This window comes from Salvia hispanica, chromosome 4 (genome assembly GCF_023119035.1).
Source record: "Salvia hispanica cultivar TCC Black 2014 chromosome 4, UniMelb_Shisp_WGS_1.0, whole genome shotgun sequence".
Taxonomy (NCBI): domain Eukaryota; kingdom Viridiplantae; phylum Streptophyta; class Magnoliopsida; order Lamiales; family Lamiaceae; genus Salvia; species Salvia hispanica.
The window spans coordinates 57,421,238-57,443,182 of record NC_062968.1 but is presented as its reverse complement, the minus strand read 5'-3'; the positions used below and the strand labels follow the sequence as shown (position 1 = coordinate 57,443,182).

The 21,945-nt window shown below is 37.0% G+C and overlaps 4 protein-coding genes across 9 annotated transcripts; all 4 read left to right on the top strand.

The window, feature by feature from the left end:
* The first annotated feature begins 3,279 nt into the window (after positions 1 to 3,279).
* LOC125222371 (E3 ubiquitin-protein ligase WAV3) lies at positions 3,280 to 7,780 on the top strand. 2 transcript variants are annotated; one of them, XM_048124927.1, is made up of 2 exons: positions 3,280 to 3,717; positions 5,621 to 7,780. In XM_048124927.1, the coding sequence occupies exons 1-2, from the start codon at positions 3,493 to 3,495 to the stop codon at positions 7,538 to 7,540; spliced, it is 2,145 nt and encodes a 714-aa protein (XP_047980884.1). In that variant the 5' UTR covers positions 3,280 to 3,492; the 3' UTR covers positions 7,541 to 7,780. The 2 variants fall into 2 exon arrangements, with proteins under 2 accessions (XP_047980884.1, XP_047980883.1); XM_048124926.1 differs by having other exon boundaries at positions 5,618 to 7,780.
* A 1,125-nt stretch (positions 7,781 to 8,905) lies between these two features.
* Positions 8,906 to 14,159, top strand: LOC125221968 (receptor-like serine/threonine-protein kinase NCRK). 5 transcript variants are annotated; one of them, XM_048124326.1, is made up of 12 exons: positions 8,906 to 9,122; positions 9,827 to 9,881; positions 10,260 to 10,344; positions 10,590 to 10,681; positions 10,899 to 11,015; positions 11,355 to 11,471; positions 11,602 to 11,874; positions 12,035 to 12,276; positions 12,354 to 12,650; positions 12,789 to 13,025; positions 13,130 to 13,357; positions 13,465 to 14,159. In XM_048124326.1, exons 3-12 carry the CDS (start codon positions 10,328 to 10,330, stop codon positions 13,873 to 13,875), a joined length of 2,031 nt encoding a protein of 676 aa, XP_047980283.1. In that variant the 5' UTR covers positions 8,906 to 9,122; positions 9,827 to 9,881; positions 10,260 to 10,327; the 3' UTR covers positions 13,876 to 14,159. The 5 variants fall into 5 exon arrangements, with proteins under 5 accessions (XP_047980283.1, XP_047980286.1, XP_047980284.1 ...); XM_048124329.1 differs by having other exon boundaries at positions 10,260 to 10,348; XM_048124327.1 differs by lacking the exon at positions 8,906 to 9,122 and adding an exon at positions 9,622 to 9,705.
* A 598-nt stretch (positions 14,160 to 14,757) lies between these two features.
* LOC125221971 (exosome complex component RRP41-like) lies at positions 14,758 to 17,863 on the top strand. Its single transcript, XM_048124332.1, has 7 exons — positions 14,758 to 14,966; positions 15,751 to 15,829; positions 16,470 to 16,572; positions 16,679 to 16,799; positions 16,990 to 17,078; positions 17,237 to 17,386; positions 17,629 to 17,863. The coding sequence occupies exons 1-7, from the start codon at positions 14,831 to 14,833 to the stop codon at positions 17,716 to 17,718; spliced, it is 768 nt and encodes a 255-aa protein (XP_047980289.1). The 5' UTR covers positions 14,758 to 14,830; the 3' UTR covers positions 17,719 to 17,863.
* Positions 17,864 to 18,757: 894 nt separating this feature from the next.
* On the top strand, positions 18,758 to 21,886 carry LOC125221970 (calcium-dependent protein kinase 8-like). The gene is made up of 8 exons (XM_048124331.1): positions 18,758 to 18,900; positions 19,594 to 20,125; positions 20,217 to 20,340; positions 20,419 to 20,562; positions 20,634 to 20,786; positions 20,866 to 21,149; positions 21,222 to 21,452; positions 21,531 to 21,886. Exons 2-8 carry the CDS (start codon positions 19,628 to 19,630, stop codon positions 21,672 to 21,674), a joined length of 1,578 nt encoding a protein of 525 aa, XP_047980288.1. The 5' UTR covers positions 18,758 to 18,900; positions 19,594 to 19,627; the 3' UTR covers positions 21,675 to 21,886.
* Positions 21,887 to 21,945: the final 59 nt, after the last annotated feature.

Sequence of the window (21,945 nt, the reverse complement as noted above, 5' to 3'; positions counted from 1 at the left end):
TCTTCCAACCCCCGGGCTTCGTCCACCTTGCGAGGTAGTGGGGGGCCGCGCGGCCCTCCGACTGTGGATACTTTGTCAAAGTTTAGATGCTTTTATAAATAGTGTCGTGCAAATATTTGCGCCCATAAACTATAGCTGAATGACATATTCATGCAAAAACAATAATCACATCAAAAGTTGACAAAATCCTTGATTATGAAAGATATTAATGAAAATTTAATGAAAACATCAATGACAATACACAAATGACTTTTTGTGTTCAAGATGTTTAGAATACTTTGCTATAAAGTGTGTGCTATTCATTAGTTTACTACCATTTTTAAATTTTTAATTTATTTAAAGTAAATAGCTGGAAAAATATAAAAATCGGTTTATTTCTAGTCAATCCCGTAACTTTCAAATTAGCTGATTTATTTCTAATGCAATAATTTAATCTATTTTAGTTCTTGAAATAAACAGATTCAAAACATCAAGAACTTCATGTTAGTATAAAATTTCAAAATGCAAAACAACTTAAATCAAATTAACTTAATAATAGGTTGATGTGTGTTTTTGTAATAAAAAATGTGATGACGAAATATGCGAATTTTGCCAAAAAAATAATATTAGTTGGGAAACACAGCATGAATATTAATGAATAGGGGTGGCTCATGCTCATCACTTCCATAAATTCAAGTCACGAGTTATTCGTGACAATCATTATTTGATTTTTTGGTCCTAACTTCCTATTCTAAATTCGGACACTCATTACAACACCTTTTTATTTTATTTTTTTATCATCGACAAAATTCACTTACTCCAAATCAAGTTTATCTCAATCTTTTATATGTATACTCAACTCATTTAATATTTTAATTAGTGTCAAAAGGATGCATACATCTTATTTTTGAAGAATAATGATTAAATTCTATTTTCTTTTATAATATTATTGATTTTGAAGTGGTTAAGATTATCATCTTAGCCATAATGGCGTGGCAAGATAAGCTAGATACGTATTAGTCACCAGATTGCAGGCGTCACACACATTATTCTCAATTGGTAGGCAATATAATAATACCAAACACTTATTAAATTAATATATAGCTGAACATTTTTCTTTTTATATGGTTGTATTGCGTTTCATTCAATTATGAACACTACTTTCATTTAGTCTAAGTTTAGCTTACTTATTTTATTTAGAACATTTTAATTTGAATTTGAATATGTGGTACCTTAAAATTATTATTGACATTTAATACATTTATGTTAATGCGAAAATTCCCAATGTACAAATATATAAATCTAATGTGACATAGTGCATTTGATATGTTTTTTTTATTAAACTATAGTAAATTGTTTTGTTCCTTCGCATAGTCTAATTTTTTGTCCTCGTAATGATTATATATATACAATATTTTCTAGACAACAACCATTTCTTTTTTAGATCGATACAAATATTTTTCTTACAACTATATGTCAAGTTGATTTTTGTTTATCTGTATTTTTGACCGAATTTACAGCTAATAATATCCCAAATGCGGCACGGCAACTACTTACCTAATGCAATAAAGAGAGTGTTTTTTTGCTCACATATATTCCACATTTACTTCACACCTAACAATTTGGTTTGGGAGCAATTACTAATTACTCTCTCCGTTCCAGATTAAAAGTCACTTTTTGCCATAAAAGTTCGTCCCATTTAAGAGTCACTTTTAGAATTTTCCATATTTGGTCATACAATTTTACCCCATTCTTCACCAAAATTACATAAAAATGTCATTATCTACATTAAAATAAATCAAAACAAAAATCAAAAGTCGAAAGGGACCCACCTTCAACCAACTCCATCATCTCACTTCATTTATTACACACTTCAACTCTTGCTTAAAATTCGAGCCATAACAATAAGTGACTACAAATGTGGGACAAATGGAATATTTGTTTTCGTTCAATTCCGAACACTGTAATCAAATAGACCCACTCCCAACATTCAACTATTCTTAAAAAAGTAATAGTAAATTAATACATTAAAATAGTGAAATTATACATTAATGACTAACGTTACATGCATGACTAAATAAAGCTAATTAATTTATTATGAAATCGACGACTTATTCTTGCAACTAAAGTATCACTAATTAAATTAGCAGGCAAAACGACCTACTTTTTTAACATTGTGGGATTTTCATCTAACTAAATGGAAATATACTTGAGCGAATTATCTAATTAGGTAGCTCACCAAAGTCATTTTCACAAATTTGATTTTTCTTCGATATTTTAATTTAGAAGTTTTTGCCTTGATATGTCGCCTTCTCATATTCCAATATTTGACCAAAATGAAATAAGTTGGCAGTAAAAATAGAATGATTTGACCATGGACGTCGATTGATTGTTTATAATAATCTCCAAGTCCAAAATCAAAATACGTTGTTGCTTTTAAAAGTACTTTAAATTGCTTAATTGCTCCACTAATAACGAATATGCCAACACTGTATAATCCAATTGCGGCAAATAATGACAAAATTACTACTTCTACTTACTTTGATTTTGACTTTGAGAGTACAAGAAACCAACAACCAAAGTTACAATCGTGATCGCAACTCTTTGTTTCAAGGATAAAAATGGAATATTATAAATGTGTATTTTAAAAATTAATAAAATCCGAGTATAACTAACCCCACACCTGATAAATTATGACTAAATACATCTATTGCACTAAATAAAAATAAAATAAATAACACTTCATTTAATCTCATGAAGATATCCTTTTAATTTCTAATAATATACTAATATTACATTAACGAATTGAAAAATTAATAACTACAAGAAATAAGCTTTAAAATTTCTCAAAATATATCTGAATTTTATTTAAATTTATAGTATAGCTTAAGTAAATTATTTTTGAAAGCACGCAACAAACGCTCCGCTCCACTCAAAATATATTTGTATTAGGAGATGAATTAGGGTTTGCCGTAGGTGATCCGCTCCGCTTAAAATTCAAGAAACGCTACTCCGATTTCCGGAGCGGATCACCTACGGCAAACCCTAATTTATCTGAAAAGATATTTAAATTTTGGCCATATTTCCCCAATTAAAGAATTTTACGTTTTTGATATTATAAATCTGAAAAGATTGCAAGCATTCCAAAAAGGCCCAAAATTTGAAGCCAAATTCTTCAAATCCCAACGAATAATAAAATGGCAGAAGTTTCCAATTTTGCCCCTCTCCCACCTCCTTCAATAAATACAGTTAAGCACGCATCACTATATATATATAAATATAGATTTGTCGAAACGTAAAGCCATTGGTTATCGTGTTCAAAGCCCATCCCAAAAACCGGAGAGGAAAACAAAGCAAAGCGCGCACAAAATTCCACCCATGGCGATCTCTTTTCTGCACAATTCGCTGCCTATTTCGCAATGAACAGGATCAATTTCTGCATGCTCGTTTGATATCCTCGAAATTCGGTTTCAATTTATGTTCAATTGTCGATTTTGAGGCGGTTGGGGGAAAATGGGCGGCAGCAAATGGATGAAAGCCAGGATTGCGCTAGGGTTGAAGTTGAATTCGTGCCTCTACGTTCCGAGAACGGTTGAGGAGTCTCAGCCGCTGCCGCCGCCGAGGCCTTCCGGCGCCGAATCACTGTCTCCGGCGGATCACCGAGTGCAAATGCCTACTACGCCTACGCCGTCTTCTTCTGGACTCCGCTTGCCCAAGCAATCCTCCAAATCTTCAAAGGTGAAGTGGATTTTTTTGTTTTTTTTTTCCGTGCATGAGTATCGTATCCATTGACTGTTTTCGTCGGTTTCTGATGAATGTTGTTTGGATCTGGAATTTGTTCTTATGTTTGCTAAATTTTCTACTGGAAATGATTAAGTTTTGTTTGTTACTGGAGTACTAATTATTTGGCTTAATTTTGGAGGATTTTACTTTTCATGGATTTTGAATGATTATTGCAATGGGATTTCCGTGAATAGATTCAACTTTACATTTAGTATAATATTCGTTTCACTCTCCAACAATCCTTTTTCCTTATCTCAAGGAAGTTTTCTTCAAAAACACAGAACAAATTGTAGTGGATTTATTGTGATGGGGTCGTTGCTGAATTTGTTTAAAGGGTGTACCTATCACGTGGGGCACAGCAATAGGATTTGATAATGATAATGTAGCTTAATAAATCTGCCTAATTTATGCATATCAACTGTCAGAAAAAAAAATAGGCCTTTGTTGTAGTGTAGTTTTCAATTTCTGTATAGTCAGATGCAGATAAAGTGGGTGGAGGTCCCCTTATATTTCATCTATTTCCTTTTTATAACTACTATTTCAATACATTTTCAAATGATGTGCTATTTTCTTTGATAGTATTATTTTGTCAATACATGTCCCGTGAATATACTTCGTTATGGAGTAGTAGTAATTAATATCGTTTGGTGAAATACTCTGTGACAAATGATCCCGTGTGCTTTTTGAGGTCCATAATCAGCTGATTCTGGCCTTATTGTAAAAAGCCAAAAAGGGCAGCAACAGTGAAGTCTTTCCTTTCATTCTGCCATTCTCTCACAGAAGAAAAAGAAAGTGCTTTTCTTGGTCAGCAACATAACTGTTACATACGCACATGACAAATATACATTTGCCCATTTCTCACCCCTTTTTATAAAATACAAATCTTCACCTTGACCATTGATTGAGAGCTTTCATGCAACAAAACTCCATCAAAGTAAGGCCAAAGGGTTGTAAAGTGAATGACAAATCTTATTGTGCCTAATGATTTTTACTTCTTTTGATACATGTTTTTCTTTGGATCATTCCTTACAATTTTTTAATGCCTCAAAAGCTTCATAGTTCATTAGTATTTCTGGGAGCCTGCTTATCACCTTTATTATAGTCTAAAAGTTAATGGCTTTGGGTTTTGTTAAGTCCACTTTACCTCTATTTGCTACATTGCTCTATTTTGGATATCCATGATTGACTTTATTGATTGGGTGGTAATCTCTTTTACCATTTTATAACCGCGTAAACTGATTTATTTCTTTTTCTTTTTCATAAAGATCTGATATATCTAAGAATCTTAATATGCATCTTGCTTGTAACATATGATCATGTTTACTGGACGAAAACTTCAATGGTTGTAATTAAATTTTTTTCTATTTTTAATTAATGAATTGGAATATTATGCTCTTCACTTTATAGGGTTTATTTTCTTTTTGGCCTTAATGAGATCTTTGAATCTATGGAAGTTATACGATTGAAGTATGTGAAACTCATGATTTGGAAATATTTGCAACTTTGTTCCATTGCATAGATGTGTGACAGGGAAGATTATTTTTTTATGTTTAATTTATTCTGTTCTTGATGTGGTGTTAAGTACTATGGCAAGCTGCTCTGCTAATTGTCTTGAAATTGTTTAATTGTGAAAGAGAGCAACTTCAAATCAACACCAACCACTTTGGTGTCTGGCAGCTCTGTATTTGAAGATGCTTCTAATATGCTTGGCCTCAAATGCATCTATATGATTTGCATGATTAGTTCTTTGTCAGATTTATTAGTATTTGTGCAGTGTGCTTATGGTACAAACTCTCTACCAGCATCTGTAATCTGATCATTTGATTTTAATTCTTTCTTCTCTTCATTTTTCCAGAAGATTTGTGCAATATGCTTGGGAACCATGAAACCTGGTCATGGCCATGCAATTTTCACTGCAGAGTGCTCGCACTCGTTTCATTTTCATTGTATCGCATCCAATGTGAAGCATGGAAGACAAAGTTGTCCCGTTTGCCGTGCAAAATGGAAGGAGGTACCCTTCCAGAGTCCTGATAAATCCCATGTGGGAGATAGGATAAACAATGTGCCCTGGCCTCAGGATGAGTCTTTGACGCGGTTAGTGAGACGGATCCCTTCTCCACGAATGGATAACAATCGGAACGTTTCTTCTATGTTTCATGCTGTGGAACCTGATGTCTTTGATGATGATGATGAAATTTGTGGTGACTTTCCCCGTGGCACCACCAATAGGACATTCAGTAAGCACACTGATGACAACCGCTTTACTGGAGCAGTTGAAGTTAAAACGTATCCAGAAGTTTCTGCTGTTGTAAAATCAAAATCATATGACGATTTTTCTGTCCTAATTCATCTGAAAGCGCCTACTGCTACGACAATGCAACATTCTGAGACTGATAGAGCAGGTTCTCGAGCTCCTGTTGATCTTGTCACAATGCTTGATGTCAGTGGCAGCATGGCTGGCACCAAGCTCGCTCTGCTTAAACGAGCAATGGGGTTCGTTATCCAAAACTTAGGTCCTTCGGATAGGCTATCTGTGATCGCCTTCTCCTCAACAGCACGTCGTCTCTTTCCTCTCCGTAGAATGAATCACACTGGAAAGCACGAAGCACTGCAAGCAGTCAACTCCCTAAGCTCAAATGGAGGGACGAACATTGCTGATGGCCTCAGGAAGGGCGCCAAGGTGATGAGTGAGCGTAAGAGTAAAAATCCGGTCAGCAGCATCATACTGTTATCCGATGGCCAAGACACGTACACCACCACCTCTCCTACTGGTGGCAACGCCCGCTCTGATCAGCAGTCGTTACTCCCAGCCTCCATGCACAGAAATAATGCCTCTGGTCTTCATATTCCTGTGCATGCATTCGGATTCGGCTCAGATCATGATGCAGTTTCGATGCATTCCATCTCTGAAACTTCTGGTGGAACATTTTCTTTTATAGAGGTGGAGGACGTGATTCAGGACGCCTTTGCACAGTGCATCGGGGGCCTCCTAAGCGTCGTTGTACAAGAATTAAGAGTGGAAATCGAGTGCGTTGATCCAATGCTGCAACTCACCAGTATAAAATCCGGAAGCTACAAGAACATTCTGGCGTCTCACAAAAGAAAAGGCACGATTGAGGTTGGAGATCTGTATGCTGAAGAAGAAAGGGATTTTCTAGTGACAACTGATATCCCAGCCACTCAATCCAGCAGCGATGAGATGCCACTCATCAAAGTGAAATGCGTGTACAAGCATCCCATCTCTAAGAATCTAGTCACACTAGATTCTGCAAATGAGGTCACCATCCAACGGCCCGTTGTAGCCGGATCAGTGGTGGTGTCAATTGAAGTGGACAAGCAGCGAAACAGGCTCCAATCCGCTGAAGCCATGGCAGAAGCTAGATCCGCAGCAGAGGAAGGTGATCTAGCTTCAGCCGTCGCCATCCTAGAAAACTGCCGTAAACAGCTCTCAGAGTCCGCATCAGCAAGAGCCGGTGACAGATTATGCATTGCACTGGATGCCGAGTTGAGGGAAATGCAAGAAAGGATGTCGAACAGACAGACGTACGAAACGTCCGGGAGAGCCTACGTTCTGTCAGGACTGAGCTCGCATTCTTGGCAGAGGGCAACTGCGAGAGGCGACTCCACAGACAGCTGGAGTGTCGTGCACGCATACCAGACACCATCTATGGTGGACATGGTGAACTTGTCCCAGACCATGATCCTAGGTAACCCATCGCCTCGGCCGACAATCAGGCCAACCAGATCTTTCCCTGCAAGGCAGCAGCATCCCAGCTGATGTCATTTATTCTTTTTTTGGTATGCTAAGCCTAAGACTGTCTCGTAACTTCATGTCTTCTTAGATTTGTTAATTCATTTTTACATTCTGATATCTCTGCTGGGTTAAAAATTTTGGGCTGGGGGCTTGTAATAAGGACAAAGGGATAAAGGATTGTGAATGGTTTGTTTGTTGTTGGGATTGAGGTATATTCACTTCAAATGTACATGCAATGTGATTTTGGGGGAGTTTTTTCTGGCATCTATTTAGTAATGTTCGGGTTCGGATTAGTACGATATTGTTCGTTTTAAGAGTCTTTGCATGGCAAATCTTTTTGAAGTTAAAAATTTAGCCAATACTTGGTCAATTTGTAAGCTTGGGTAACATTAACTTATTTTAGTAGTATTAAGTTTTTTTTGACGTATCACAAACTAATCAACCTTAAGTACAATAATTTATCCATGTTAGGTAAACTACTTAACAAACAAAAACAAAAGAAAACGCCTCTGTTTTAATTCTTGATCAAATTATTCAAAACTAAAATCTAACTAAATTATTAGTACTCCTGACTTTAAATGGATTGACCAAAATATCACAGTTGTCAAAAATGAAGTTATATGTTCAAGTTTTGTAGCATATTATTTATAAGCTAATAATGTACTTTTCCTTACGTAACAAGAATATAAATTATGTAATTAAGTTGGTCAAACTTATTATAAATAACTTCAGAAAAAAAAGAAGAAACAAAACCCAAAGTAGGAATTGACTAAAATAAAAAATTCCCAATAATTTGAATCTTTTTAATTGACAATTTTTGATATCCAGCTACTAAACGTTTAAAAATTACTAATAAATAAAAAATGTTAATCATAAAATATTGTTTAGTGGTCTTAGACAAAAGTGGATACTTTAATTGGATACAGAACTGTGAAAATAAAAAGTAAATGCAAAATATTTCATATCCTGAAAAGGGGCAAAAGATCTAGCTACTAGTATTAAGAAAATAAATCGCATTGCTAATGAAAATTTAAATAAATAGTAATAAATGAAATTCCAAATATGGAAACAGACAAACAGTATCACTGCTAGGAAATCCCCAATATCATAGACAAAAGGGGAATCCATCGTAGGAATTTTTTTTTCTAACCTTTATCAAATGGCAGACCGACACGTGTCATGTTGTGTGCACTCTCAACAGATCCAGTCGATCAGGACCGTCCGATTGGATTCATTCACCCCGCTCCTTGAATTCAAAATCCGAGCGGTGAGTGCGCTTCGAGCATTTGAAAATTTCAGGAAATCCAAAACGCCACGTGGCAGTAATGAGTTTTTTTTTTTTTTTGTTCATCGCTTCATCCTGGACTGGGCTTTCTGCACTGTAACCTCTTCACCGTTACAACTCTCTCTCTCTCTCTCTAGAATTAGCTTCAACTCTCAATTTCATTCGATTGGAGCTGCAGAGTTCTCATCTCAACGCGAAAGATCATATTTTTATAAGCAGAATTGAGGTTTGTGCTGCATTCCTGCGTTTTTCCGCAGCTGCTTTAGAGAGTTGTACATTTCTGCTACTATCAATTTCCTGGTCAAACTTCCGTTGCAAAAGGTATGCTTGTTTACAATGTTATCCACTAATCTAATCAATTTTGCTCTTAAATCTGACTTAAAAATCTTTACTTTGAATTCGATTTCACAGTCTGGACAGAAAAGTACTCTTCGATGTGCATAGTTTAGAATTATCAAATCATAATTTTCAGCATTTTACTGAATATATATGGTCTATTGTTCCATATTTCTAATTCTACCGACAAAAGAGGTAGCAATACATGTCTCTTTCAACACACCATCATTCAAAACATTTAAGCCTAATATATGTGTACTGTAACTAGTGGACTCTCAACCTTTCTAAACATGTCTTGGAAGCAAAGTCATTCCTAACCGTTGGACCATTAATACGATGTAAATTCATTGGATTCTTTTTTCAATCATGGAGGTCTGATTTATTCTTTCTTTACACAGAACCCATTATTACCTTATCTAAACATTAGTGTTTTTGCTGATGTTAATTAATACACTGTATTATTTCCCCCCCTAACTGTGTTCAATATGATTGCTGAGGGGTCTCTGTCAGTTAGAGAAGTGGTTGCTCTCCCCGAGTTTGATTGATGGACCATATTATATCTTATGCAGTATTGTACTGTGACTTTCTTCTGGCCAAATCCATCCTTTTCTTCTATATTCTCACTTTATTTAGTTGTTAGTTGAGATTTCTTTCTGCATATGAACAATCTTGGAAAACATACTTTGCAGGTCTGCCCTTGGCTTTCACCTCATCTTATCATGAAGTCGACCGAAATATTAAGTGGTAAGGAATAAGGATGGCCCTTCTTTTGCTTTTAAATACCTTTCGATTATGACACTGGAACGCTTGATTAACAGTAACATCGTAGTATAAGAGTAAATGTGATTGTAATGTCTCCACTGATTTCCTGGCTTCAGCTTTCTTTTCATTTCGAGTCAATCAATATAGATCATTTTCACGATCTTTATCACCTCTTCTCAATAAACTGACACAAAACTGAGTCACTGAATTTTAATTCACAGTGTTGTATAACATATTTACTTTGGAGTTTTATTTGTAGAATGTTTATCTTAGACAGTTATTAACTTGCTCAATTAGTGTATCCGTATACGTTGTTATGACAAATGTTTCCTGGCGGATGGTGTATGCTTTATTGTTCAGAAAAAACAAGTTCTTGTGGCTTAAAGAGATGAGCTAATGGATGTATATCAAGCATAATCTACCTCTGGATGAGAGATAACAAAATGCAAGTAAGCTTTTTTTTCAATTTTTAAATTAGAATGAAACAATACACGTATTTATTTACTGCTAGAAATATTCATTGTCCTTCATGGTTTTTTGACTTATCTCCCGCTTCGTGTTACTCTCCTAGTGACTCATTATTTACCCGTGCAAGTAAATTTGTTTACCTAAAACACAGTTAATTGGAAATCTACATCCTGAATTTGGTAATATCTTGTTGATTTTTATCATTTATACTGCAATTTTCAGTTTTGTTATTGGTGCTGAATACATGGGGCGTCGGGTGGAAATTTCACTTCTTTGTTTCATTATCTTGCTCTGGTTTCAGCAGAGTCTTTCTGGTGAGTAATACACACATGTACTAGCCCATATCGAAATTACTGTTTATTTATACCCAGGCTGCGAGGCAGACTCATTAATTTGATTGTACATATGTGCAGCATTAACTAGAATATAGGAGTATAACATGGCTTCCAGTTTTCTTGATTCGTATAGCATTATTAAAGTGCCTTAGTAGGAGTATATGGCAGCAAACTGACTGTCTTTGACGCTGTCTAGATGGGCCGGCAACAAATTCCGACACAAACAAGTGGACATGCACGTGTTCTATTGCACGGGAACAAATCTTGGCCTTTGTCCTGGAAAACTGCTCTTCTTCATGTGATTGTATCCCTGGTATACAGTTTATCATTATATCTACGTTCTTCCATTATTGGCTAGGCTGTTAGTTTTTAGATATGAATATCTATCTATATCTCATTCTGATGGTTCCTTATGCATGACAAAGAGAGTCGCACATACTACGATATAGTATTATATACAGAAGTAATGATAAAAATAGTTCACTCATTGGTTGATATTTTCAAGTTTTATTGGAGAATATAGTTAGTTGTATAACCCGAAAACTAAGGACCAAATGTTTGATTTAGATACAGATGCATATTCAAGGCACATCACATTCAGTCTGGATAATTGCTGTCTAAACCCTTGACCTGCTTCTTTCTTAACATGCAGCTGCTAGAGGATCAGATGAAAATAGATGGACTTGCATTTGCAATGCTGGTGGGTTACCTAGGTTAGTAGGTGAAAAAAATGGAAGCAGCTGTTTTACGGCGTGTAATTGTAATGCTGGTAATGTTCGAAGCTTGATGATATGATCAGTAGCGACTTGTTTTAGCACTCTTCATTTTTGACGATGAACCATCTTCATTATAAGTCGTGCTTTCACATGCTTACATACTCCAGCATATTGTCTTTACAGGGACCTTATCCGAGTTAGAGCCTTCAAAGAAACGGTTTCCAGTCAGAGTTGTTTTCATAGTTCTGTTGGTCTGTCTTGTCCTGGCGGCAGTTGGATTGGCTGCTCTAATGTTATGGCATGTCTATAGAAAGGACAAACATCCAGTTCAATGGGATTCATCTTCATCAGATAGACTAACAAGTTGTAACAGTGCTGTAAACTTGATAAGCCATGGCTCTTCTCCTATGCCAGTATACAAAGGATATCTAGATTCCTCTGCCAAACCTTTTCTGGGTAAATATCCGTGTTCGAAATATTTTTTCTGGACTAAATTTTTTGCTTTTAGTTACTTATTTTTCAGTAGTACTCCATATTATACTACAACTGAAGTACTAGGTCCCATGAATGATTTTTTATATCTCTAAAAATATTACTGTCTTTATGTTGGCTAAAGGATGCATTCCCAAGAATCCATTCCTGTTGAGAAGCGGAACAAAAGCACTGCATGGAACGATAATACAGTTCTCATATTCTGAGTTGGAAAATGCAACAAACAGGTTTTCTGATGCTAAATTGGTCGGAGTTGGAGGATGCAGCCATGTCTACCGTGGTAATCTCAAAGACGGTAGAACGGTTGCAGTCAAGAGAATGAAATCGGAAGGTGGCTCGGATGCAGAACATGTTTTCCTGGCTGAGGTACTAAACTAATCCATTGTTTGTAAGTGAATTAGTAAGTAAAATGGTGTGAATACGACACCACTTTTTGCTCTCAGATACAACTAATTGCAAGACTTCACCACTGTCATGTGGTTCCTTTGCTTGGATACTGTTTGGAACACCAAGGGAAGAATGTTGAGAGGCTACTGGTATTTGAGTATATTCCCAATGGTAATCTCAGGGAATGTCTCGATGGGGAACTAGGCCAATGTTTGGGCTGGAATACTCGAGTTTCAATAGCTCTTGGAGCTGCACGAGGTTTGGAGTATCTCCATGATGCTGCTGCGCCTAGAATACTGCACAGAGATGTCAAATCCACCAACATTCTCTTAGACGAAAGATGGAGAGCCAAGGTAATGAACGTCCTTCATCGGTTGCAAAACTATACAAAAGTTATGATTACAAGCTATAGTTAATTAAGCATCACTGCAAAGCACTAATGCATCTGTTTTAGCTTGAAATGCGTGACAACTCAATGTTTATGTCTGCAGATTACTGATCTTGGCATGGCTAAACACCTTCAGAATGATGGCATTCTCAGCTGTTCCAGTTCTCCAGCTAGAATCGAAGGGACCTTCGGTTACTTTGCACCCGAGTATGCAATTGTTGGACGAGCTTCTCTGAAGTCTGATGTTTTCAGTTTTGGTGTAGTTCTCCTTGAAATCATCACTGGTCGAAAGCCTATCCACAAGGCATCGAACAAAGAGGCAGAAAGTCTCGTGATATGGGTATGGAAAGTGGACTTGTTATTTCATAGCCAAGATAGACATTTGCTTGTCTGCTCGTAGGTGAATTTGATCGAAAATGGAAACTGATTATAATCGCATTGCAGGCAACAGCTCGTCTGCATGACAGTAAGAGAGTGATACATGAGTTGCCAGACCCGCGTCTCCAAGGCAAGTTTGAAGATGAAGAGATGCAGGTAATGGCCTACTTAGCAAAGGAGTGCCTGCTGCTGGATCCCGATTCTCGACCAACCATGAGCGAAGTGGTCCAGATTCTTTCGACTATCGCTCCAAACAGATCAAAACGGAATAACCTGCCACAGTGTGCATTCCAGGTAACCATCCATCTGCATGGCTCTTGATGATCACAATACGTATGCAGTGAAGCCTAATTTGTTCTTGAACATGTTATCGAATCTTATGTATGTGTTTGATTCTTCAGCGTGGAGTGAGGAGTGAGAATCCAGAGACGAGTGATGGAGATCTTCACGATGCTTCCTCCTCCTCGACAGAAGAGATCAAACAAATCACTTCTGAGATCATCAGGAATGAGAAGGAAGCAGATGCTTTGCCATCCGACGTGGAGAAGCTGATGTTCTTCACCGCAAAGAGACAAAGCTCGCAGGGCCTACAAGACGATGAAGTGGTGGTGGATTTAACGGAGAGTGAGAAGGAAGCATATGCTTTGCCATCCGATGTGGAGAAGCTGATGTTCCACACCTCAAAGAGACGAAGCTCGCGGGGCCCACAAGGTGACGAAGTGGCGGTGGATTTAACCGAGCCACGGTTGGAGTCATTCTGCTTGGCAAACATTGAGTCCCATGTTATCAAGATTTCATACACAGGTACATAAGAAACTGAAAGAAGAAATGGTGGTGGATTTCATACCTATGAAATATGATGACTTTCATTTCTATTCTTTTTTTTTTCTTGATTATGAGTTGTAAAAAATGTGATAGGATACATTTGAAAGAGGGAAAGAGAATGGGTGGAACAGTCATTCTAGTTTATTTTTCCACTTATTTATTGTAATTTTATGTACCCATATAATTAATTAAAGTATTAATTTAAGCTCATGGTATTTTTTTATGTACACAAAGATGATTTGATGACTTCAAAAACGTGGTTTTTGATTTATATTACGCTTAAAAATTAGTAGTCAGATTAGAAATTAAATGAAAAGACTCAACACACATTTTAATTGCAAATTTTGGTGGAGAACTAAGTTCAACAAAATAAATGGTATATGACCTAACTCCTAAGTAGTGAGCACATTCCATTTGAAAATGGCAAGAATTCAAGAACATTTGTTTTAAAATAAAAACAATTACTACTACATTAAACAATACAAAATGAGATATTGACATCTAATATCACGAAACTTTCAAAAAGTTAGGTTTTTTCCACAAACTTTAAAATTGGCAAATAATGTCACAAACTTTATCCAGGGTTTATTTTTCCCATGAATGAAAAAATTCATGTTATTTTAATAGATTGAAGAACAATTTTGGAGGGTGTGCTTCAAGAAAAACTATCTTCACAGATTGAAAAACTTGAAGCTTTCAAAACACGGGATAAAGTTCGTGATATTATTTGTCAATTTTAAAATTTGTGGAAAAAACCCAACTTTTTGAAAATTTCAAAATATAAGATACCAATATCCCATAAAAAAATTCTAAACTATAGTATGAAATAATTTAAATAGTTATTTAAAAAAAATTTCAGACATTAGTAAGTGAAGAAAGAAAAAAAGGTTAAGGGAAGAAAAACAAGACCGGCGGCGACACGCAACAGAGAGAGAAACTGCAATGGCCGGCAAACCAGGTGCTGCAGCTCCCACATATTCGCCGTCGACCGGTCAACGGAGGAAGAGGCCCACCATTCAAACCGGCTCTGAATGGGCCCGGCCCGACGGCCGCGGCCTCCACCAGTGCCGCCCTGCATGTACGTCTTTAGCCCCTTCTCTCTTTTCCTTCTCAATTCCCCAATCTATTCTCATCCACCATTGCAAGATTGGATTTTGATTTCTGCTTCTTCTTTTTTGAGGGGTTTGTAACAATTCTTGAAAATCGAAATGCTCGTTTATTCTGCTTTTCAATTCATCTGCAGTCCACGTGCTAGGGTTTTCAGTTACTGTGAAATTGTGTTCTTCATATTTGGTTTTTGCTGATGTCGATTAATTGTGTTATGATCTATTCTTTGTGTTCTCCTTGTATTTGGTTTTATTTCATTCGAGGTTGACACAGTAGCAAAATATGTATGTATGAAGAAGTAATGCAGCTGCAAGTTTATGTTTTTTTTTTGTTTCCTTATAATTTGCTGGACTGTTGGAAAGTGTAGAAACAAAACTGCATTTGAGAAGTTGAGCACAAATTTCACCTTTCCTTCTGCGCAATTCGGCTTATGCATAGGAGCTCTTTCCCCCTTTTAAGAAGCAGTTTTAACCTGAGATTGTTTGTTCTATGTCATGTTTAGTGGTGAGTTGCTTGCTTCATTTAGTTGGCTTTCTTGGTAAAAAAATCTGATTCTGTTTAGCAGATAAAAACTGATTCTGTCAATATCATGGTTCGATTCATCATATTTCAATGTTGTTTTATGCTTCTGTGGTCTTTTAAAATCTTTTGTTGTGTATGCCATTTGTAAGTTGCTTCCAATATTCTGGAATACAGTATACATGATACTCTTATGCTATGACTTATTGGCAATCCCTGTGCTTGGAATCTTGCAGTTTTGAAGACCGGGGCGGTGAATTCTGCCTCGGGTTCTGCTTATGCAGAGTTTGGAAACACCAAGGTCATCGTATCTGTGTAAGTACATGCTTAATAATAATAGTATGGATGGCACTTTAACAATTATTGGAGTGAAATCTCATGTTTTCAGGACTACCAGTTTACATTTTCTAGTATTTCCAGTTCGAAGGATGAGAAAATATTTACTCTTAAAAATGGGAAAGTTTTGGAATATCCCTTCAAAATTGTCATTGTGACAAATTCCAAGTCTGTGCATCAATTTATCTGTTTGACCTTTGACGTTTATTAGGTTTCTTTTTCACTTCAAGGCTGGAAAAGTTTAGCATAAAATTTAAATTCTTGTCTTTAGGTCACTCGTGTCAATTTTTTGTACAGAGTTTATCTCCTCGCGGAAGAACCATTGAGCTGTTACCTCTTCTTCTTATCAACTTCCTGATTTAGAATATCTCTAAGAAACTTCTTTATTGTCCTCTGAATTTAGATATTCGCTTTGGAGTTTGAATCGGTTAGGTATGATGTAAACATTTGAGATAGATGTAGAGTTTCATAGGTAGTTTTACTTGATTATCCCCCTATAAGTCAGTATTTTTGGTGTGGGGTGTCTTGAAATTACTCGATAAGGCGTCTTAGTCTTTCCATATTGTCTTTCTACAACGGAGCATGGTAAAATGTTGATTTTTTTATTTTTCTCATTCAGCTTTGGTCCAAGGGAAAGTAAGAAAGCTATGATGTACAGTAATTCTGGGCGGTTGAATTGTAATGTCAGTTATACAACTTTTGCTTCTCCCGTTCGTGGTCAGGTTAATCATCTTCTTTTTTGTGATGATGTTCTATCTTTCCCCGCTTCCTCTCTGCCCCCCTCGTTAGCAACCTATGTAGTTGAAACTTACGCTGCTTTTGGTCCAGACTCCGGAAACTAAGGATCTTTCGTCAATGCTTCACAAAGCTCTGGAGGGTGCCATTATACTGAAATCTTTCCCTAAGACTACTGTTGATGTGTTTGCTCTGGTATTAGAATCTGGAGGAAGTAAGCATTACCTTTGAGCAAACTCTTTTGTTATTCATTCATGAACTACGGGATCGAAGATCAAAATAATACTATCTTGTCTTCCTCTTAAAGCATTATTATGTTAGTTAATGAAGATGACAGACCCTATTAAGACATTTTCGTACTAACGCTTGCTATGCTTACGAGAACCATATGTTGTTTGTCTCAGGTGATCTTCCGGTAATCACGTCTTGTGCCAGTCTTGCTCTTGCAGATGCTGGCATCATGTTGTATGACATGGTTGCCTCTGTCTCTGTGGTATGAAACCTTTTCTTTCCTTGTATTCGTTGTGATCGATACCTTCATATATATGTGATTATAGGCTTTCTTCACTTCATATTAGTTTATATAGCATAAAATCATCTCAAATGTTTATCAGATACAAATGTAAAATTTATACTACTATATGCACACAGTCATGTATTGGGAAGAATCTTCTGATCGACCCCGTATCAGAAGAAGAAGTCCATCAAGATGGTGCTCTTATGATCACTTGCATGCCATCACGTAATGAGGTCACGCAGATGACTGTCACCGGAGAGTGGTCAACAACGAAGATAAATGAGGTATTGAGAAACATGTTGTCCAAATGTGATTCATCGCTCTGCAAATTTCTGGTGCTTGTCTGCAGTTTCAATTCTACACAAAACAACGTCTGAAACGAGCACATTTATTATAGCCTCAAAATCACGGTTTATAATCATTGTAAATGGGAAAAACTTGATTTACAGTTCTTAAACTTGATATTACTACAGACAACAAAATAATCATAGAAGTAAAAATCATGGCTAAGTGATATTGTTTGCAGGCAATGCAGTTGTGCCTCGATGCTTGTTCGAAGCTGGGGAAGATCATGAGATCGTGTCTGAAAGAAGCCGCTTCTGCTCCACAGGATTAGGCACTCTTCCTCATCGTACAGAAGATTATACTAAAAATATTTCATTTTCAACATCAATTTTGCTGCTGTTTTTTTTGGGGTCCCATTTATACTTCTATCAGCATCCAAATTTTTATTATTTTTCTCAAACCAGAAATTTTGATGATGTTCTCTGCCTTTTCCTTTGATTTGTTTAAAGTGGATTTTTGCTAATTAATGCATATGGATGATGATAATGCTATCAACATTCTCATTGACTTAATGTTATAGAACTTCAAATTAAGCCTTCACCTTCACCTATAGATTCCAAAGGCAATTAAAAACAAAATCCTCTCTACGCTAATAAACCGAATTCCATATGTTTTAGAAAATTGAAATACTTGCCAAACTTTATTCAATTGAATATTCTATGTGGTGAAAATTCAATAGTTAAAGCAAAATAAAACATTTTGGCATTCTTGGTGAACACCTTGATAAACACTTAATTGTACTACTTTCTCCGTCCCGCTTTAGGAGTCCCGGTAGATCAATTTTGGGCATCTCACTTTAGCAGTCCCAGTTGAGATAAATTAATAAAAAATGCCTACAAAGTGTTAAAAGTGGGTCCCAACATCCACTATAATATTTATTTATTGGACACTCAATTAAAAGTGGGTCCTAACATCCACTACAATATTTATTTATTACACACTCAAACACTTCTTTCTTAAAACATGTGCCCGACTCAACCGGGACTCCTAAAGCGGGACGGAAGGAGTATTAAATAATCGAATATCTAATCACAATTAATTGAAGTACTATAGGAGTATGTAACATCAAAGGGGAATAATAATATTATCAAAAGTTGACAAATACTAAAAATTGTTGATGGCCAAAATAGTGATAAACCATTCATGCAAAAAAATAAGGTTGTCATAAATTTGGTTGGACATTGCAAAGGCAGAATGCTAAAAAAAGGCAAGAAGACAAGAACGGCAAGCGAAAACGAAGCATATATATTCATTCTAAAAAAGTATAAAAACAAGAACCAAAGAGGGAAGTTGGAAATTGAGGAGAGAGATCCTCACAAAAAGTCTCTTGTGCAAGAGCTTTTTTTGAACTCTCTCTTTCTCTTTTCACATCCCATGGCGCAGGAGCTCCTTCGTGCGTCATCACCTTTCGTCATCATATGCTGAATCCACCTAGAATCAACAATTTTTCAAGGTTTCACCTTTTATTTTCCACTTTTCCATTATTAATTGCTATATTAATCCATTCTTGTGAATATATATTATCATGTTTTTGAAAAAAAAAAGATATTTGATGTTAGGGAGAATTTGAATATAGAACAAAACGGATAATCTGAAAGCCGTGAAGATATCACTTTCAGATCAAATTAATTTCGGTGGTTCTACCAAAATGTTTGATCGGATAAAATTCAGAGAAATCAGAGCTTTGTATGTTAATGTTTTTGAATGGTTTCGAACCAAAAGAATCGATCAGGTTTTGAAGAAGATGAACCAGTGCATCTGTTTGGGAATAACCGAAAATAACTAGTTTTCAAAAGGTTTCCGAAATTGCAAATTAGTCCTTTGACTTTCAGAAATTACATTTTCGGATGAATTTCTTATACAGCAACTTCGTTGGAAATAAAAAATTTCCAAGCTAACCTCGACCCCAGCCAGGGCCTCATAATGAATTCAAATAAGCGTGCACTCCGCACCTCCAGACTTATATGATGTGTCATTACGACAATACTGATCAATCAAGTTAATCCAATTACACTAAAATATCCAACATTTGATTTGCATGATTTTCTGAATTCTAAGATTATGTATTTGTGAAGGTTGGATTTGTCTCATTTTTCCTTAGGTAATTTTATCTGAATAGGCTTGTTGTGTTGTGTGATTTTTCAAGGGTGGTGTGAAGGGAGGCAATCTTCCTCTGCATCATGGGAAACTGCTGTGTGACTCCTTTTAAACACTCCGGGGAGAAGAAGAAGAAGAAGAAACATAACAATAAGCCGATCCATGTGACTCGTGGGGCCAGGGGGACGAAAAAGCTCGTCGTGTTGAAGGATCCTGGTGGCCACAACATCAAGGAGAGATACAAGCTGGGGCGTGAGCTCGGGCAGGGCGAATTTGGCATAACTTATCTGTGCACGGATGTGGTGAGCGGGGAGAGGTACGCGTGCAAGTCAATCTCGAAGAAGAAGCTGAGGACTGCAGTCGATATTGAGGACGTGAGGAGGGAGGTCGAGATCATGAAGCACATGCCTAAGCACCCTAATCTTGTGTCCCTGAAGGATACTTATGAAGACGATAGCGCGGTGCACATTGTGATGGAACTTTGCGAAGGTGGCGAGCTTTTTGACCGGATTGTAGCCCGGGGGCATTATACCGAGAAGGCAGCAGCCGTTGTCATGAAGACCATCATCGAAGTTATTCAGGTTGATTTGCAACCGTGTTATATTAATCATGTATTGCTTTCGTTTCTTCTGCTAATTTGTGATTTCGTATTGCTTTTATGTTGTGTTTAAGGCGTGCCACGAACAAGGAGTCATGCATCGTGATCTCAAGCCGGAAAACTTCCTTTTCGCGAATAAGAACGAGACATCTCCCATAAAGGCAATCGACTTTGGGCTGTCGGTTTTCTTCAAACCTGGTATACACTCATTTAAGTGTTTTCCTATGCCAAGCTACCGGTTTCCGTTCAAATCTGATGTACTAATGTGATTTTCAGGTGAACGTTTCAACGAAATTGTTGGGAGCCCGTACTACATGGCTCCCGAGGTTCTAAAACGCAACTATGGGCCAGAAATCGACATTTGGAGTGCCGGTGTCATCCTTTATATTCTGCTTTGCGGCGTTCCTCCCTTTTGGGCAGGTTCGTTGTCTCTGCTCTACGTCTCTCGTCCTTTTCTTCGCCTTGAGTTTCTCACATCTATCTTTGCGCAGAGTCCGAGCAAGGAGTGGCTCAAGCAATCATTCGATCTGTTGTTGAGTTTAAGCGAGATCCTTGGCCTAGAGTCTCGAATAGTGCCAAAGAGCTTGTGAAGAGAATGCTCAACCCTGATCCCGCTCAACGCCTTACAGCTCAACAAGTCCTCGGTAATGCGAGCTTCTATCGCATACTACATTTTATTCCACTTGCTTATATGATGATGGAACGTGTATATCGTTAATGCAGATCATCCTTGGATGCAACATATGAAGAAGGCACCAACTGCGTCCGTTGGTGAAGCTGTGAAAGCACGGCCGAAACAGTTCTCTGTGATGAATAAGCTCAAGAAAAGGGCACTAAAGGTTGTGGCTGAGAACTTGTCCAAGGAGGAAGAGGCTGGGATGAAGGAGGCATTTGACATGATGGACTCGGGGAAAAAGGGCAAAATTAACGTCGAGGAGCTCAGAGCCGGTTTGCACAAACTTGGCCATCAGATCTCGGACGTTGATGTTCATGTTCTAATGGAAGCTGTAAGGATTAGTAGTAGTATATGTTATGGAGTCTCCTCTATAAATGTTGATGTTCAAATTTTTGTTTTCTAGGCTGATGTCGAAGGAGATGGAACGTTGAGCTATGTCGAGTTTGTTGCTGTCACGGTGCATCTGAGAAAGATGGTCAACGATGAACATATTAGCAAAGCTTTTGACCATTTCGACCGTAATGAGAGTGGATACATAGAGATTGAAGAGCTCCGGGAAGCTCTCTGCGATAACGACGACGCCAACAACAAGGAGGTCATCACTTCTATAATGCTTGATGTGGATACAAATAAGGTCAGCAACACCTATACTTTGTGAAATTTTCTTTATTTTGTTTCGAATACAAACATATTTTCGATTGTGGATAAACAGGACGGGCGGATAAGTTATGAAGAATTTGCTACGATGATGAAGGCTGGTACGGATTGGAGAAAAACATCTTGTCGCGAGAGGTTGAACTGTCTTAGCGTGAAGTTGAGAGAAGGCTCGCTGCAGTTAGCTAACGAGGGTAGATAAAACGACTACACAGACGTTCCCGCCCCCCCAATTTTTTGGCTGAGTGTTACATGTATCGGTTTCTTTCTTCACAATTTTTTTTCCATGTTTCTCTATTGTTGTTATTGTTTTAAGCTAGGGGTTCATTAGCATCAGGCACACAATGTTTTCTTCTATACTATACATGTGTATACTGATTTGATTTTTTTGTGTAAATAAGAATATAAGATCTGGTTTTGGTGTTTTTAGTATTGAGTGCTTTTTTCCTCTATTCTGTTAGCCTTTTACATTA

Bases quoted from the DNA above. Each gene is read 5' to 3' on its own strand.
- LOC125221971 (XM_048124332.1), top strand. From the start codon at position 14,831: ATGGCCGGCAAACCAGGTGCTGCAGCTCCCACATATTCGCCGTCGACC. The intron at 14,967-15,750 runs GTACGTCTTTAG...GGAATCTTGCAG, and splicing joins CCACCAGTGCCGCCCTGCAT to TTTTGAAGACCGGGGCGGTG. The intron at 17,387-17,628 runs GTATTGAGAAAC...TATTGTTTGCAG, and splicing joins CAACAACGAAGATAAATGAG to GCAATGCAGTTGTGCCTCGA.
- LOC125221970 (XM_048124331.1), top strand. From the start codon at position 19,628: ATGGGAAACTGCTGTGTGACTCCTTTTAAACACTCCGGGGAGAAGAAG. The intron at 20,787-20,865 runs GTAATGCGAGCT...TCGTTAATGCAG, and splicing joins TACAGCTCAACAAGTCCTCG to ATCATCCTTGGATGCAACAT. The intron at 21,150-21,221 runs GTAAGGATTAGT...TTTGTTTTCTAG, and splicing joins TTCATGTTCTAATGGAAGCT to GCTGATGTCGAAGGAGATGG.
- LOC125221968 (XM_048124326.1), top strand. The intron at 11,875-12,034 runs GTAAATATCCGT...TGTTGGCTAAAG, and splicing joins CTCTGCCAAACCTTTTCTGG to GATGCATTCCCAAGAATCCA. The intron at 13,358-13,464 runs GTAACCATCCAT...TTGATTCTTCAG, and splicing joins TGCCACAGTGTGCATTCCAG to CGTGGAGTGAGGAGTGAGAA.
- LOC125222371 (XM_048124926.1), top strand. From the start codon at position 3,493: ATGGGCGGCAGCAAATGGATGAAAGCCAGGATTGCGCTAGGGTTGAAG. The intron at 3,718-5,617 runs GTGAAGTGGATT...TCATTTTTCCAG, and splicing joins AATCCTCCAAATCTTCAAAG to AAGATTTGTGCAATATGCTT.